Source organism: Carya illinoinensis, chromosome 8 (assembly GCF_018687715.1).
Source record: "Carya illinoinensis cultivar Pawnee chromosome 8, C.illinoinensisPawnee_v1, whole genome shotgun sequence".
Classification (NCBI taxonomy): domain Eukaryota; kingdom Viridiplantae; phylum Streptophyta; class Magnoliopsida; order Fagales; family Juglandaceae; genus Carya; species Carya illinoinensis.
The window spans coordinates 11,925,829-11,943,883 of record NC_056759.1 but is presented as its reverse complement, the minus strand read 5'-3'; the positions used below and the strand labels follow the sequence as shown (position 1 = coordinate 11,943,883).

Below are 18,055 nucleotides of genomic sequence, written 5' to 3'. Positions count from 1 at the left end.
GAATAACTCTGTTCGAAGAACTCTACATTACAGATTATCAAAGTAACGTAATTTAATTTAAAAAATAAATTTTAAAATTTAAATTTTTGAAATTATATTATGTAGATAATGTGTAGTGTAAACTCCTTAGAATAACATTTCTCTTGCCAATAAATTCTTTTTTGCCAAGTTTATAACTTTCAATACATATGCTTTTAAACTCCATAATTACTTCTCAATTTTTCCAACATAATTTTCAAATGTTAGAGACACGTTTTTAAATACACAAATTTCACACAAGCCTTTGTAAAAAATTAGATCTTACTAAGAAAATTGAGTTTTTCACATATTTTCATAGTGGGACCATTATTTTTTAAGAGAAATTATATTTGCAGTCATGAAATACACAAGTATTGCATAATCATTTTGAAAAAAAATGAATAAATATAAGATACACACGATACAAATGTAATTTTTTTAAAGTGAACCCTACTCTTTTTTCAAAATGATTGCACAACACTTATGCACTTTACGACTATATCAAGAATTATTCAAAACATATATCACTACACGAAACTTGTACATTTAAAGCTTGTATATATCATTATTCTTTCATCAAACTATGAGAGGATTTCACTATTTTTATTGAAACTAAAGGAACACTATAACATTTTTTTTACTTTAAATGAATTTCACTACTTTTACAAACATAAAAAAATAAATATTTCCAAAGTTTTTCTTTTTAAACATTTTTTAATAGACTCTATCACTTCAATTAGGGATGTAACCAATCCAGTTTGGTCCTGTTTTATAGAATTTTTGGGATCAAACATGTTATATCAGTTTTACATTTTCAAAAACTAATTTCACACTAATTACCCTCATAAACTGGTACTTTCGATTTTACCGATTCTAGTTCGGTCTAATTTTTCGATTTTAATCAAATATCAATTTATATTATATATTAATCTATCATAGTATTATAGTGTTAATTCTATAAATTCTAATATTATGATAATATCATAATATAATACTAATATATATCATAGTATCGTATTATACTAATATCATAGTATTAACACTAACATATTAAGTTAACTATATTATTCTATAATTCTTATAACATATGATCAAACAAATTACAAATATTCATATTTAAAATTAAAATTTCATGTTATAAATTATAATATAAAATTGTTTCATATATGATATATAATTATATATAAAAACTTCATATATAATTATATATAAAAATTCTATATATAAAATATTTTATATAATATTAAAAATTTAATTTATATATATATATTTAAACCGGTTTGACACGTGACTAAACGGAATCTATACTTTAATTCTTCCGATACTCCTTTAACGTACAAGACAGTACAAATGCATTTCCAAAAAGCGAACATTTGTTTTACTTATGGCGCTTAGATTTCTCTACGAACCACTACAAAATGGGAGAGGCTTCCCCCTTGTTTACCAAATCAACCGGCATCATCAATACCCTAATGAGTCAATGACCAAGACCAGCCACGGAGACAACCTCAAGAATATTGCTTTAAGACTAATTCTTATAATAACATCACTGGCGAAATATCCACATAACACAACTAATGTGACAGGCATGTATTGAATGAGCCTGGTTTGATTTTTGAGTTCTAAAGTTACTTGGATTTAAAAGTTGGTGGTATTATAAGAAGCAATACTCGTGTTTGTAACTCAAAACTGTGTCTGTTGTATGTTAGATTCCTAATTCATCTGTTTGAAAGATATAATGCGCAAATGAAACATCAGACACTTACTGCTGAAATCAATTATCAGGAGCTTAAAAATCTTGATAAGCTTGTCAGTCAGATGGGCCAATCATTTTCTCAGGCATTACAAGATTATCAAATTCATCGCCACTTAGCATCCCAGTTTCAATGCAGCTTCCTGCAGAGTTAAATATTGGTTAGATCTGGTATTTCACCCATCCAAAGGGCACCAAAAACACTATTACTAGATACCAACATAAAACGCTCCACAGTAGACATTATATTCCACCTAAAGACAAACCCATCCTTCCCAAGAGTTAAATAAAACAGCGAGGTTACTAGCATGTTGCACCAATCGACCAAACAAGAAGCACTGAAAGAAAATAATGCCAAACAAGAACAGGATATTTTTACAAGCGAAATACAATATCACAAGCAATTGATTTTTGCATACTAGGCTCACTACTCAAGAACGAGCATTGTGTCATTCAAAAATTCAAATGTCGCAAGGGAACATACTGAATATTGCATGGACAAGAGAAGGAATTATACCTTCAGAGTAGTTCCCTCCTTGTGTGCTTTCTTGGCAACGGCAGCAGCATTGTCATAACCAACTTTTTGTAACAGAATCAGTGACAAGAGTTGAAACACCAAGCAGTGGGATGCAGAAGCATAGACATGAACACTGGAAGACTATAGGTGGAAACTTACAGGGTTCAAGGATGTGACAAGCATTAATGACTGCAATGCCAAGCAGCAGCAACAACAAATGTCCATTAGCACTGAAATCTAGAGCATAGAATAATATTTACAAGTTTTATATTCCGTACCCAGCATCAACTGACCTCATGCAGCAATTTTGAAATCCTTTCCCTATTAGCTTGAATTCCTCTCACACAGTTCTTTTCAAAGGAGGCAGATGCATCTGCAAGCAATCTCAGCGACTGTCGGTAGGGAAACAAAAACGCTAGCTAAGTAAGAGAACATAATCATTGGTTGGGTAAGCTCGTAACAGTGCATGCATTAGGAATAATAGCAGGGCACGAGACTTTGCTTGAAGACATCAAGAGATTAAGAACATAGATTCAAATGGTGTTCTGTAAAACTATTCTACGCACGTCCACCAACTAACACTTTAATATGCATAACTTTCAAAATTCCCAACTAGCTTTTTTGGCCTAAGCTTGAAAATTTACAAAGAACTGCCAGGCTGACTGACTTCTACCCCAAAGCACTGACGATACAAAATGATTTTTCCTATACTATCGTGGTCAGTTGACATTGAGCAATGGATGCACTTAGCACCTCCAATAAGGAACTGATTCTGAGATTACATCCAGCAGAACACATTAATAAGTAAAACCATAATAATACAAGAATAGAACATACATGTAGAAGATCATTTGCAATCATTGGCTTGAATACATGTAACAGCTACATGGTTTCCCATAACCTGAAAGATATTCAGGAAAAAAGCAATTAAGGAAAGGTTAAAAATGAGAATCAAATTAATTGAAAACCAATTATTATAGAAGTAGCACTGTATGACTGAATCCTATAGGAGAATTAGGAAAGTCTTATCATTTCTATACATCTTACTACTTGCTTGCTGATGAGTCCCCCAGTGCTAATTTTTTTCCTCATTGGTCAATTAATTTAATTAACCAAAAATCGGCACACATAAACTTACCTGAGCACAGACCATAGTGAGAGCTTCACACTAAGTAGGATTGACTTTTCCCTGAAAGAAAATAGGCTTAGTCAACTGAAAGGAATTTGAGGTTTTTAGTAAAAAAATGAAAATAAGGAACAAGGAGATTTTACAGGCATAATACTGCTGCCTGGCTCATTTTCAGGAAGAATGAGTTCACCAAGGCCACATCGTGGACCACTGTACACAGAAAACGCTGAAAATCTTTCAAAATATATGATAACACAAATATGTAAGGGTTAGGCAGACAGACCTTCCAAATAATCGTACGTCATTTCCAATCTTCATCAAAGAAACAGCAACTGTGTTAAGGGATCCGCTGGTTTCAACAAAAGCATCATGTGCAGCCTGCCAAAAAGTATATATGAGCACACAACGTTATTCTATCCCATGTGGGACTATATGAGAAGAACCAATAGCTCAAAAAAGTGAAAAAAATCAATTTTTACACCATAAAAATAACAAAAATGAAAGATGAAAAACAGAATGAGGGAATTAGAAGCTAACCAAAGCTTCAAACTTGTTTTCTGCAGTAATAAATGTTAAGTTTGTTTCTTCAGCTACAGCTGCAGCTATCTTTACATCAAACCTAAAATACAGCCAATGGAAGCTATTGTCAAGCAAAACATTAAAAAAAAAAAGAAAAAAGAAAAAACTTGCAAGCATCTTTTCGAACAATGTTTAAAGGAAGCAATACAGAAAACAAGAAAGCAGTTATATGGAAATATCTTTAGATTAGAAGTCCTACAGCTACGAAGAGATACCATAAAAATAAATCCACAAGCTGACATGGCTTCATATAATACATTAGATCTACTTTACAAATAAAAATAACTTTATAATCTAACATATCAAATCAAGACATGCCAGTTTGTAAATTTACTTTTGTCTGATCTCTTTGTGATTACAACATTTCTCTTTTTAGATTAATTGCAAAATCGGTACTTGAGTTTTCACATTTTTGCAATTCGAGGCCTTAAATTTCAATTTGTGCAAAATTGATTCCTGAATTTTAGGACATTCGCAATTAGATACCTTCGCCAATTTTCCATAAGAAAAATGATGGGAGGCCATGTGTCATTTTTTGATTGGCTGACACATGGCATCAATATCCACGCCAGCCAATCAAAGGCTGACACATGGCATGTTGATGCCACGTGCCAATCATGTAGTAATTAACGGCAAATTAACAGAGGCACTTACTTGTGAGTGTCTTGAAGTTCAAGTATCAATTTTGTAAAAATTAAAAACTAAGGCCTCAAATTGCAAAAAAATTATTGCAAAAATGTGAAATTTTTTTGCAATTAACCCAATATTTTTCCTAAAACAAACAAGAAAAGACATTAAGGGCAGAGTTTTAGAAATCATTATTTACAAAAAGGTGTTAGAACATCGATAAAGCATAGCATAACCAAATAAGAAGAATGATAACAAAGCAATTATGCTTGTTTTTTGAGTAGTACACGTTACAAACAGATTCAACCTTAAAGCAATAACAGACCCTTTCTTTGTGTTCAATCCTGTTCCTACAGCAGTGCCACCCTATGCAAGCTGCTCAAATAAAATCTCCAACCAGTCAGAAATGTAAAAGGAGAGAGAGAAAAATAACAGTTTAACACTTCAATATGATTTGTTAACCAGATACATTCGGGGTAGAGTGCACACAACCCAATCAATTCCATACTTCACCTGAAAGAAAAGCACAAAGAAATGAGCAGTCCATCACAACAAACATCAAGCATGATCTATCCTTCCAATCAAGATATGCCATCTTACTTGTGTAGAATAGCCACTAAACTCTTGCCCAAGTGTCAAAGGTGTGGCATCTTGGGTGTGAGTTCATCCAATTTTTACTATATCTCTGAATTCAAAAGACTGCTGAAACAAAATAAGAATTAGGAGTGTTATATCAAAAGCATACCAAAAAAGCTTAAGCCTATACTGAACTTCTCATGTTACTTACAGAATACATAGTTGCACGGGCAAATGGGCATCAACTACATGAAATTAACAAATGTAAAAATTACAACATCCCCAAACAAATGTGAAATGAGGGAATACATTTCACACTGAGATTAAGGCCACCTAATGCTGCAAGGTTCACATCATAAAGATTAAGGCCCCGTTTGGATTGCAAGATCCTTTCATCTCTTCTCAACATCAAAACACCACAAACACAAACACTTTTCAATTTCAAATCTTCAACTTTTTCATCTAATTATTACCTAAAAATTACAACTTTCCCAAACTTCCCAACAAAACAAAAAAAATAATTAAACCTTTTCAAATCCCAAAACAAAAATAATCTTAAAAAATATATATTCTAACAATATTTTAACTTTATAAATTTTTATTCAACTTTCTCTCTCTCCTTTCCCAAAACCCCATAAAACATCTTAACTTAAGTCATTTCACTATTATTCACAAACTATTTTACTATTATTCACAAATTATGTCATCTCATTGACTATCCAAATGAAGCCTAAGAAATTTATGATTATACTTGCCTGCCTTTTTAGACTTTTTTATTTATTTATATTAGAGCTCATTTTTTATTTTGGAAATTTAAGACCTGAGTCTCACACCATTAGAAAATCAAGAGTCCAAGACCTCCCATCTCATTTTCCATCATTTTCTTGACAGAAAATGTAAATTGTAGCATATAATGCACATATGATAAAATTAATAAAAAAAATAAAAATACGAGTAGAAAATAATAAAATAGCAGTAACAAAAAAGTTAAAAGAAAACCAAAGAACATATTTTTCGATGAGAAAGCTAAAAAAACAAATACAATAAAAAGAGAAAAATTCATAGAGCCAAACCCTTAAAAAAGGGGGTGGGGGGGGGGGGGGGGGGGGGGGGGCGGGCGCACGGAGGATCGAAGTGTCAAAATGACTCTCACCACCCCTGCCTGCTGGGGGAGGCTCCTCCTCCATGGGGTTACGAAGTGAAAAGAAGGGGATGTCCTCCCTCAATCTTTTTTAATAAAAATTATGCATGTTTAATTTTTATGTTTAAACGTTTGTTTATTTCTCTTAGCTTTTTTTTTTTTTTGTGTGTTTTGTTATTAAACTCTTGCTTTATTTTTTAAAAGCTTTTTTATTTTATTTTATTTTTCTAATTGTTACTATATTATAAATCTATATAAGACAGATAAATAGAGAAAAAAAAACTGCTACTTCATTTTTTTTATTGTATTTGTATCTTTTTTTTATTATTATATTTATGACAGAGCATTATAGGGCCTCGTCTTGATGGAAAATGTGACTGAGATATCGATTTTCCACTGGTGAGAAACTTAGTTCTCAACTTTCCAAAAGTGTAAATTAGGGTCTTAATGTGAAAAGACCAAAAAGCACAGGTGGGTGACATCACAAATTCTCAAAATCTCAATATGGCCAAAAGTAAATATAAAGTTGAATCACATGTATGTCAGAGGGACAAATCCACATGAATTTCTCAAATTTATAAGGGATTTCAAAAGATGAAACATCCAACATGGCACATAAAACCTAGTAATTTGACTATCATGTTTCACTCTGCTTAGGAACGACAAAATAACTTTCAAACCTCTGAATTAAGTGAAGTATGCAAATATTTCAAATTTGGAAGTAATCTTGAATTGATTTCCATTGCAGCTGCAATATGCATTGCCTGGAGAACAAGAAAACCACATTACTTAATAAAAAGCCAGCAAGAAACCAGGTTGATCAGACCAGACATGGATTGAAAGCCATGGGGAGGAATTGCTAGTGATTGATCTCAAGCAATAAAAATGAATCAGCTAAAACTAAAATCAACTACACATCAGCTTAGATATAATCCAGCCCATATAAAAGTTTCAAAAAGATTACAGTAGGGAAAGTGTCATTAGAAGATTGTGATCTGTTCACGTGATCATTAGGGTGCACAAACTTTTCGCCACGCTTATGACCAAGGATCTCAGCTGCTCTGTTTGCAATGACCTAGAAATAGTACATAACTATACTAGAAGTTAGAAACAAAAATTATATTCATGATTAATCACAAAAAGTAAATTACAACTCAATACCAAGGAAAAGACAAATAACCATACGCTTCATCAGTAGAAGACACCACATCTCGTCACCTCCCTGAAATTATGAGCACTTGGTTGGATGCTTTAAGCTCAGACACATAATTTTCTTCATTGTGGTGAGGTGTCTCTTAAACAGAATATCTAATGGACAATCAAAAGCACTATCACAATGATTGTTGACTTAGGCCATCCGTCTGAAATTTTATTACCAGTACTCAGTTCCCAATGAACCCTTAGACAATCAGACTCAACCACACTTTTTTTCACTCAATGAAAGTACTTAAACAAATTAAGCAAGCCATGTAAATAGGGTGTCTATGGCAACCATAGAGAACCAATAACAGATCAGAAAACCCATAAGCACACACATAAGCCAGCACTAACCTCATTAGCATTCATGTTAGTCTGAGTACCACTGCCAGTTTGCCACACAACAAGGGGAAAATGATTGTTTAGCTTTCCTTCTGCCACTTCTTGGGCTGCTTGCATTATCGCCTTCGCTATTGATGAGTCAAGTCCGTACTCCATGTTCACCTGCAACGCAACACATTAACTACATCTTAAAAAGCATGCTACAGAATCACGACCAATGACTGTAACACTGCAACTAAAAGTATATTTAACACATTTGTTCGATATAATTTTTTATTTTTTTGAAAGAAGTCTTGGATTGAACAAAAGAGAAATGAAACGCAAGAAAGAACAGAGAGCAGAAGAATCTTGGAGAGAAAATGCATCGAATTGTATTAAGTAATCATATTGAGTTAGAGTCCAAGTCTTATTATCTTCCGAAGCTTTGATTTCAGCAGCCATAACATCACACCACTGATTATGTTGTATGGCTTCTCTTAAGGATGTTGGTTCTTTGTGAGATGAAATAGAAAGTGTGAAAGCTTTATGAGAGGAGGAAAGATTAGAATATGATATGAAGAAGGAAAGTGGATATTGGCAGAAGCCGAATTTTTTGAATTCATATCAGAGTTCACTTCTACTGATACCATATCAGATTGAACGAAAGAGAAATGAAATGCAAGAAAGAACAGAGAGCAGAAGAATCTTGGAGAGAAAATGTATCAAATTCTATTGAGTAATCTTAACTCTTTTACATGTATCTTATGTCTATTTTTACACATACAGAAGAATAAGTAACATAACTAACTGCTATATACGTCTAATGCTAATTTTGACTTATATAATTTAATAAGAAGAACACGATGTACTATAATTCCTATAATGGTAGAGGAAAAATTATACATATCCAGACATAAGTTTAATTTCAAATAATTTAGGAAGAAATGGCCCTAAATCTGAAGGATCAAAAGAGTAAAGCTGAAAATAACCAACCTTGGCTGCGCTTTTCTTTAGGATGCCAAACGCACGAATGATAGGTTCAGGGATTCGTTCACGCTCGCCGCCAATCTCAAAGTTCTGCAATGATCTTTGAGTATGTGCCCCCCACAACCTTTCATAATATATATATATATATATATATATATATATATATATATATATATATATAAGATAAAGAAAACAGAATAAGCGTTGCTTTCAAAAAAATAGTTTAAAGTGCTGACGGAAAGCAAAGAATTTTGTAGAATCGAAAGGGGATGAAAAAGAGAGACGAACTTGTCTGCGGGGACGAGGATTGGCCCGAAAGTGTCTCTCTCCTCTCTGAAAGACGTTGAATAGGGTCTCCATAGCGTAGCATAACGCCACGCCCCGACCGCAGACCTGCCGAGTAATCGCCGCGACACAATATACACCACCATTTCTCAGTCTACCTGACCTACCAAATCATCAACAACACATACGTGCATATATGTATATATAATAGAAAGAGAGAGAGAAAAGGGAACCTAAGGAGCGTAGGAGCTGAGAGCGTGAGACCAAGATGGGGAAGGTGGTGATTGTGTAGAAGATTACAGAGAACTGGAAGGAAGTTAGATCGACAATGAAAAAAGATATTGCGGCGAGTGGTGGGGTACACGGGACCCCTGTGTAACGTCGTGACTTGTGAGACTACGCTAAAGAAATTTCGAACAAAACCGGCGAGAAAAGAGGTTCGCCTTAATAATAAATCTCAACTCAATATCCATAAAGAATAATGCTAAATATAGGTTGTGCAATGATCATTTACTCATTTTAAAAAATGTAAAGTCTAACATTATTTTTTGTATCCATGTATGTATTCGTGCTCACTCATTTTATCATCCCAAGTCATCTTAAATCCGATCATCTTGCTAATTTTTTAGTAGACGATAAATAATAGTATAGTATATAACATTCTTAAATCTTAGTAACTAATATTCAAATGAAAGTAGTTTCTTTAAGCTCGATGTCACCCTTTGTGTGATAATGGCTAGTCATCTTGTTGAAACTTTCTGATCCGCCAAACTCACGGCTAGCTTCGAACTTAAAATGGTAAGAAATTGACTCAATCTTGTCACCCAACGCCTCTCCTTCAGTTGTACAAATTAGGAAGAACAAGCTTGCTATATATTTATAGAAAAATGGGTTTTGGGACTAATAGTATGATTATCTTTGATAGAATTGACCCATGACAATTAGGCTCGTTTAGATGTTGAAAGTATCATAATTTATCTATAAATAATAGTTTCAAAATAGTAATGAATTATTTATAAATAATAATGAAATAGTATGAAAATAGTTATATTTTCAAACGCACCCTTAAACTGCACATGACATGGCACATGTATATGGGCTTACGCACTTTCAAGAATGGTCTATTGAGCCTACTCTGCTTCCAGCATCACAGCAGCACAAGACTACTCTGCTTCCGCCCAGAGCTCAGCACACATAATGCAAACTAAGTTTCAACTTGCTACGTTAAAAAAAGGATCTGACTCTATCACATCCTATTTCCACAAAGCCACCTCCCTTGCCTCTGTTTTGGACAACGCCGGCCAGCCTCTTTCTTCCTCTGAATTCATTATCTATCTCCTTGCTGGTTTGGGGAATGATTATGAGTCTCTAGTCACCTCCCTCACCACTCGACCCGAGCCTCTCACCACACCACAAGTTTACAGCTACCTCTTAAATCACGAGTCTCGGCTTGCACATCAAACTAACTCACTTCTTGCAGGTTCTTCACTTTCGGCCAATACGACCACTCGCCAACTCTCTCCAGGCAATCAAAGCTCCTTCTCCAATCGAGCCCGTGGTGGTTTTATTCGTGGTAGACGAGGACGAGGCGGTCGCCGAGGTGGTTTCTCACAGTCCCAACCACGACCTGTTTGTCAGCTCTGTCAGAAGCCTGGTCATCTCGTCACAGCGTGTTATCACCGCTTTGACCATGCCTTTCAGTCCCCTGCTCCTGGTTCTTTTGCTGCCCATTATACTGCTTTGCCTTCTCCTAATTTCAACACTAGCGCCTGGTTCCCGGACACAGCGGCTGCCAATCATTTCACAGCAGACCTCGCCAACTTAAACTTGGATTCAGCAAGTTATCAGGGCTCCGATCAAGTTAGCATCGGCGATGGCTCCAATCTCCCCATCCAAAATATTGGTTCAGCCACCTTGCATTCTTCATCTCGCAATTTTCTCCTTCACAAACTGCTTCATGTCCCTTTAATTACACGCAATTTACTTTCAGTCCGCCAGTTCTGTCTTGACAACTCCGTTTATTTTGAATTTCACTCTGATTTTTTTCTTGTGAAGGATTTACACACCCGGGCGAATCTTCTTCGGGGCAGCATTAGGAATGGCCTTTACGTACTACCAGCTGATGTATCGACCACACCATCTTCTCCTCAAGCTTTGCTCGGTGAAAGAACATCTCCTCAAGTCTGGCACTCACGGCTTGGCCATCCCAATTCACGTACCACCTCATTCACCATCAACCAGTTTCATCTTCCAGTTGATAATACTAGTCGTCAGTTTCTTTGTAGCTCCTGTCCTCAGGCTAAATCTCATTCTCTTCCCCATCCTCTCTCTTCTTCTAGGTCCAGTACACCTTTTTCTTTGTTATTTCTTGATGTGTGGGGACCGGCGCCTGTGCCTTCCTCCACTGGTTGTCGTTTCTACTTGTCTATCGTAGATGACTATACTAAATACATATGGCTATTTCCTCTTCAAACTAAATCCAACGTTTTCACCATTTTTTCTGCTTTCCTTAAGTTTGTACAGAATTTTTTTTCTTCCCGTATTCTTTCAGTACAAACCGATGGGGGTGGGGAATTTAAGCCGCTTCATAAATTGTTTCAACAACTTGGCATTCAGTCTCAGTTAACTTGTCCCTACTCACATGCACAAAATGGTACTGTCGAACGTCGACACCGCCACATCGTGGAAACCGGGTTATCACTAATGGCTCATGCATCGGTTCCTCAAAAATTCTGGGCTGAAGCATTTTTAACCTCTGTCTTCCTTATCAATTGAATGCCCACATCTCTTCTCAAAAATAAGTCTCCCTTTGAGAAATTGTTTCACAAGCCCCCAGAGTATAATTTTCTTCGCACCTTTGGCTGTCTTTGTTGGCCTAATTTGCGACCCTTTAACCGTCATAAAATGGATTACCGATCCAAACCATGTATATTTATCGGCTATAGCCCTGACCACAAAGGCTATTTGTGTCTTCATCTACCTACAGGCCGTGTCTATACTTCACGAGATGTTCAGTTTCACGAGTCAGTTTTCCCCTTTTCTTCAGTCAATTCTGTGTTACCTCTTCATCAAGACTCTGCTTCTTCCTTACGTCATGGGCCTAAGCCTTCTTCAGTCGTCCCTCTCTCAATCCCTTTTAATTCGTTGACCCCTCCTTCCTCCACTGGGCCCCTTCAGCCCACCCTCTCATCTTCTTTCCGTAATAACTCACCTTCAGAAACTCACAGAGTCTCGGCCCAAAGTCCACCTATCTCAAGTCCGAATGCCTCTTCTCCTTCTGCTAGGTCAACTTCTCATATTTACTCTGATAATTTTCCTACGCCGCTGCCATCTTCACTGCCCTCATCTTCTCAGCACAACAATGCATTGTCTTTTCATCCCATGGTGACCCGATCTAAAAATAACATTCATCAACCTCTTCATCGCACAGATGGAACTGTTCCGTGGCCACCACCGAAACCCACTCTTCATCTCACCACCTCGGTTTCCTCTTCCGTGCCTGAAGAACCCACTTCCTTCACAGAAGCTTCCAAGTATCCTGAATGGCGCGACGCCATGGCTTCCGAATTCGAAGCTCTGCTTCATAACCGGACTTGGGATTTAGTTCCGTACTCTTCCTCCCTTAACGTTCTCGGTTCGAAGTGGGTCCTTAAAACTAAGCGGCGAGCTGATGGCTCCCTTGAGCGGTGCAAGGCACGTCTTGTCACCAAGGGTTTTCATCAACAAGCTGGAGTTGACTTCTCTGAAACCTATAGTCCTGTTGTAAAACCAGTTACAATCCGTCTACTCCTCTCCATTGCTGTCTCTTCCGGTTGGCCTTTGCATCAGTTGGACGTACAAAATGCCTTCTTACACGGTGACTTGGAGGAGACTGTCTATATGCATCAACCGCCGGGGTTTGCAAATCCTGACTATCCATCTCATATCTGCAAGTTACGTAAGTCTCTCTATGGACTCAAACAAGCCCCTCGGGCTTGGTTCTCTAAATTAAATTCGAAATTATTAGCTCTTGATTTTCATGCTTCTAAATCTGACTCTTCCCTGTTTATTTATCGTAATTCCTCTGTTTCGATTTATGTCTTAGTCTACGTCGATGACATTATAGTCACTGGTTCAAGTGCATCGTTCATTTCTGATTTTATTAGTTCACTTCGCACTTCATTTCCAGTTAAAAATCTCGGCGCACTCCATTATTTTTTAGGAATAGAGGTGTCTCGAAACAGTCAGGGTCTGTTTTTGTCTCAATCAAAATATGTGTCTGATTTACTCACACGCACTAACATGCATCATTCAAAACCCGTGTCCACACCTATGTCCACTGCAACCAAACTCACGACTTTGGATGGATCTTCATTTGAAGATCCTCAACTCTATCGCAGTGTTGTTGGGAGTTTGCAGTATCTTTCTTTCACCCGTCCCGATATCTCTTTTGCTGTTAACAAAGTCTGCCAATTTATGCACTGTCCTCGCACTTCTCATTGGCAAGCAGTTAAACGCATTTTGCGTTACCTTCGTCTAACCCCTCATTTTGGTCTTCACTTTTCAGTCTCATCTCAGTTTTCTTTAGCTGCCTTTTCTGATGCTGACTGGGCCGGGTGCCCTGATGACCGCAAATCCACCGGTGGTTTTTGTGTTTTCTTTGGTTCTCATCTTGTCTCTTGGGGATCCAAGAAACAACCAACCATCGCTCGATCCTCTACTGAGGCCGAGTATAAAGCAGTAGCCAACACCACATGTGAATTAATTTGGCTACAATCCCTTCTTGGAGAACTTGGCATTTTTTTATCCACACCACCAACTCTTTGGTGTGATAACCTTGGGGCAACTTATTTATCTGTTAATCCCGTAATGCACTCACGCACCAAACACATTGAACTTGACTATTATTTTGTGCGAGATCGCGTTGCTGCCAAGACCTTGAAAGTCTCATTTGTTTCAAGCAAGGATCAACTTGTGGACATCTTCACCAAGCCTTTGTCAACAGCTAGGTTCAACTTACTTCGATCAAGCCTCACCATCTCTCCGGTGCCGCTTGACTCGAGGGGGGCTATTGAGCCTACTCTGCTTCCAGCATCACAGCAGCACAAGACTACTCTGCTTCCAGCATCACAGCAGCACACAACCAACACACAAAAGGAGTGTGACACAGTGGCACTTAGGAGCTCTAGTGATGGCACGCCAGCTGTCCAAAGCTCTAGAACTTTCTATCCTAACAACCTGAAGTAATAAGAGCCGTGTGATCATTTTGGTGATGATTTTCTGTTATGAGAAATATCTCTATAAATATGGATACTGTTGTACAAAGGACAAGGGGCGAAATATACTAGAAATATATTTTCTTTCTGCTTTCCTGCTTTATGCTTTTCTGCTTTATGCTTTCCTGCTTTATGCTTTCCTGCTTTATTCTTTATGGTCCATATTTTGTCCCGATGTCTGACAAAAACAAAAACAAAATCAACCTATCTCAAAAGAACCATACATTGAGAACAATTTTGAGGTCTGCAATTGATTCATGATTTAGTACAAACATATATCTAAAACGAAATCCAATGATACAATATTGCTTTATCAATATCAGGCTTTTTGTTAAACAAACCGAGGGCATTCTGCTAAGGAAGGAAGAAACAAGACAAAAACAACGAGGAAAAAGGAAAAATATCACGCTCAGAGCAGGAACTAGAGCAGAAAACACAACATTTTAAGCGTAGACATCGGGGTTTGCGAGGAGATATTCCTCCACAACCTTGTACAACCCAAGGGCCTTGTCTTTGCCTTCTTTAATTTCCTCTTCCTTAATCACAAACTCACCCTTTGTGTGGTAGTGGCTTGTCATCTTGCACACGCTGCCTGAACCTGAAGCCTCGAACTTGACCTCGTATGAGATTGATTCAAGCTTGTCACCCAGCACATCTCCTTCGATCAAACTGTACTTGCACACATTGTTGTCCACATCAAGTTCGTCAATATTGTGCTTCAAGTATTTGAAGTGACTCCCTGCAAAGATTCAAGCACAACATGCCATTTTTGTTATTTGCATTCGTAATGCAGAGTTATCTTATGCAGTATATATCTTACCTTATAGGCTAACTGCGGTATTATCTATATCAACCGCTAGAACAACTCTTATTTTTTAATGAAAAATTCTATACATTACACTATCATCTCACTTTCATCCCATTATATAATATGTGACATATTTATCATCATTGAGAATCATTCAATAGTAATAAATGTGTCATATTTTACATAATAAGATGAAAATAAGATAATAATACAGTATATATCATTGTTCTTTTTTTAAACGACGACTCAATAGTTGATACATATTGCCACGTCATTATACTAGTAGGATAAGAGTAAGATAGAGGATATAACATTTTTCGATTTTGGGTACCAATTATAAGTGTGTTAAAGTAACAAACCCTCAGGGAAGTTGGTTTGCTTGATGCTACCGACACCGCCATCGCCTTCAATAAACTCAATGCTCTTGATGGACTGGGGCAAGAGCTTGGGGACAAGGTTGTGAGAGTCAAGAATCAAAGCCTTGAACAACTTGGCTGGGGCGATTGAAGTGGTGAACTCCTGGGTAAATGTGGTGACACCCATGTTGTCCTAAAATTTGGTTTTTACGGGAAGAAATATGAATTAGGTTTAGAATTGAAAGCTGTGGATATGTGAAAACAAAGAAGAGTGACATTGGTTTATATAGAGTACTGAGAGACTGAGAGTCACCGAGTACATTAATGCATGTGAGGGTCGTGGGTCAAAGTTCAATGGCCAACACCGCAAGCCCCCTTAATTACGAATAAATTAATCTTTACAGAATAATTGACAACTACGATATCGATGTAAAGAGAGTCTCGATACTAGAGAGAGAAGCTCCTCCATCTCTCTAGAAAAACAAAGGCCGAGTTTCCGTCTGAGGGACCATCTCTCTGTTTTCCTTTCCGTTTCCTTTCCTCTATTTGTGCTTTTATTTTTTTGTTTACAATAAAGTTTTAGTTTGGAGGTGGAAGCCATCCTCCCGGTCAAGAAGCCCGAAGCCATCCTTCTTTTTATATCCCGCAGTGGACGGAGTGATGCTTGCATGTGAAGGAGGGCCTTGATGTCGTTCTTGGCCATGGCATGGTATGGTCAAAGCTAACCATCCGGGTTGCTAATAAAAGTTGTGGCCGTGTCTCTGATGGGGTGAATGGCCATCACCAGGCCTAGTTCCCGAGTCCTCAACCTCCACTAAACACGCAGTTGGGCAGGGAGAAACTTATACGACGGCGGTGGGGGATATCGGGTGCGTATGGCAATAGTTGGTTTGCTAAGGGGTGTCCCTGACCAATTGTTTTTGGGTGGTTTACACGACGTATTGGTCTGCTGAGGGGACGGTTGTGGAGGATCTACGATGGGAGCGAGGTTACGGCTTGCTCTCGGAGGTGAAGATTTGCGTGCTAAGTTTGGGATGCATTTCGGCGAGTTTTAAGGACTCTGTTTCATCCATAAAAAACAGAGGTCTCGGTTTGCACGTAAACATGCATGAGGGGTTAAGGTGCCTTTTCTGGGGTGGAGCCCGGCCATAGCTCCTGGAGGTTTCTTCATGGATGGTGGTCGGAGAAGGGGATCGGTGACGGTGGTTTTTATGATTACAGTAAGGTTATAGTCTGGTTTTTACAGACGGTTTTAGTCTGTTTAGTCTTTTCGGGTAGTCTTTCTGTTTAGTTTGGTTCTTTCATTTGGTTTTAGTCTTTCTTTTGGTTTTTGGCTAGTATATTTTAAGCGTTAAGGAGGCAGTGAGGCCTGCCGTTGGGTTGTTTAGTCTCGGTTTTATGTTTTCCTGGTGTTTATTTTATCTGTAATAAGGGCCTACGATGAAGTTCTTCTGTTGCCTGTGTGCTTGTCTGGTTGTGCTTTGAGGATGGCTCGTCGGTTGCTCTTTGGAGCTGTTTGTTGCTTACCTGCAAGTTGCAAGATGTGGCAGGATGCAGGCTGGAGGCAGTTACAGGTAGCAGGATAGTGGGGGACAAAGTGGGGCAGACAGTCAAGGAGCTTTCGGCGTGGACAGTATAGTTTCCTTGTTAGTTTATTTTGTCTGTTAGAGTTTAAATAAAAAGTTTGAAATAGGCAATTCCCTTTCCTCTTGGAGGATAAGGGTAGTTTAGTCCCTATCCTTTTTTGGAGGATGAGGGTGAAAATCTCCCTCCTCTTTTGGAGGGTGGGGGATTATGAGTTGTGTTTTTCTCATAGACAAGTCGAGAGGGACATCTCTGTTTTTACAGAGCCTCACATCTCAAAACGGCTGTGTCTTTAGAGAGTTTCTTTTGAAATTTTTTAGACAATACTCGACACAATGAAAGTTATGGGCGGGGGAACGTATAACCGATATGTAGTTGATTTGTAATCAGGGTTTATACCTGAACTTATTGGTCACAGCTGTAACTTTCTTCATTCATTCATGAATTGAAGTCTATTTCAAAAAAAAAAAAATGGCCAACACCGCACTCCTTTGGAGAATGTTGCTTTCAGCCCTCCAGATGAGATGACTCATTAAGCCTAACTGAGGTAGTTGGTTTTCCACATTGTGGCTTGATTTGAAATGTGTAAGGGGAAATTCCAACTTGTAGGAACGGGTCTCATTTTCTTTAAGAACTTCCATGTCACACACCGTTATATTTTATTCATTAATTTAAAATTAAGAAATACTTTAACTATAAAAAAGATTTCACAAAAATAAATCTATAAACTGACATAACTTAATATAGTATCTCAAATTATAAAATTATTTTATTATAAAATAAATCTAACGTATTACATGAAATTATAAAAATTTATTAGTTATTTTTATGAAATCTTTTTGTAACTATAGTATTCTCGTTAAAATTTATCGTAAATAATGTATTACATTGGTAGATCATTCTGTGGGGTTAGATTTTAGAA

At 37.2% G+C, this 18,055-nt stretch overlaps 1 protein-coding gene and 1 pseudogene across 1 annotated transcript; both read right to left on the bottom strand.

The window, feature by feature from the left end:
• Window positions 1-1,523: 1,523 nt before the first annotated feature.
• LOC122318401 lies at window positions 1,524-9,531 on the bottom strand (annotated as a pseudogene).
• Window positions 9,532-14,828: 5,297 nt separating this feature from the next.
• On the bottom strand, window positions 14,829-15,736 carry LOC122318400 (major strawberry allergen Fra a 1-3-like). Its single transcript, XM_043135700.1, has 2 exons — window positions 15,553-15,736; window positions 14,829-15,124 (listed from the first exon to the last, which is right to left on the bottom strand). Exons 1-2 carry the CDS (start codon window positions 15,734-15,736, stop codon window positions 14,829-14,831), a joined length of 480 nt encoding a protein of 159 aa, XP_042991634.1.
• Window positions 15,737-18,055: the final 2,319 nt, after the last annotated feature.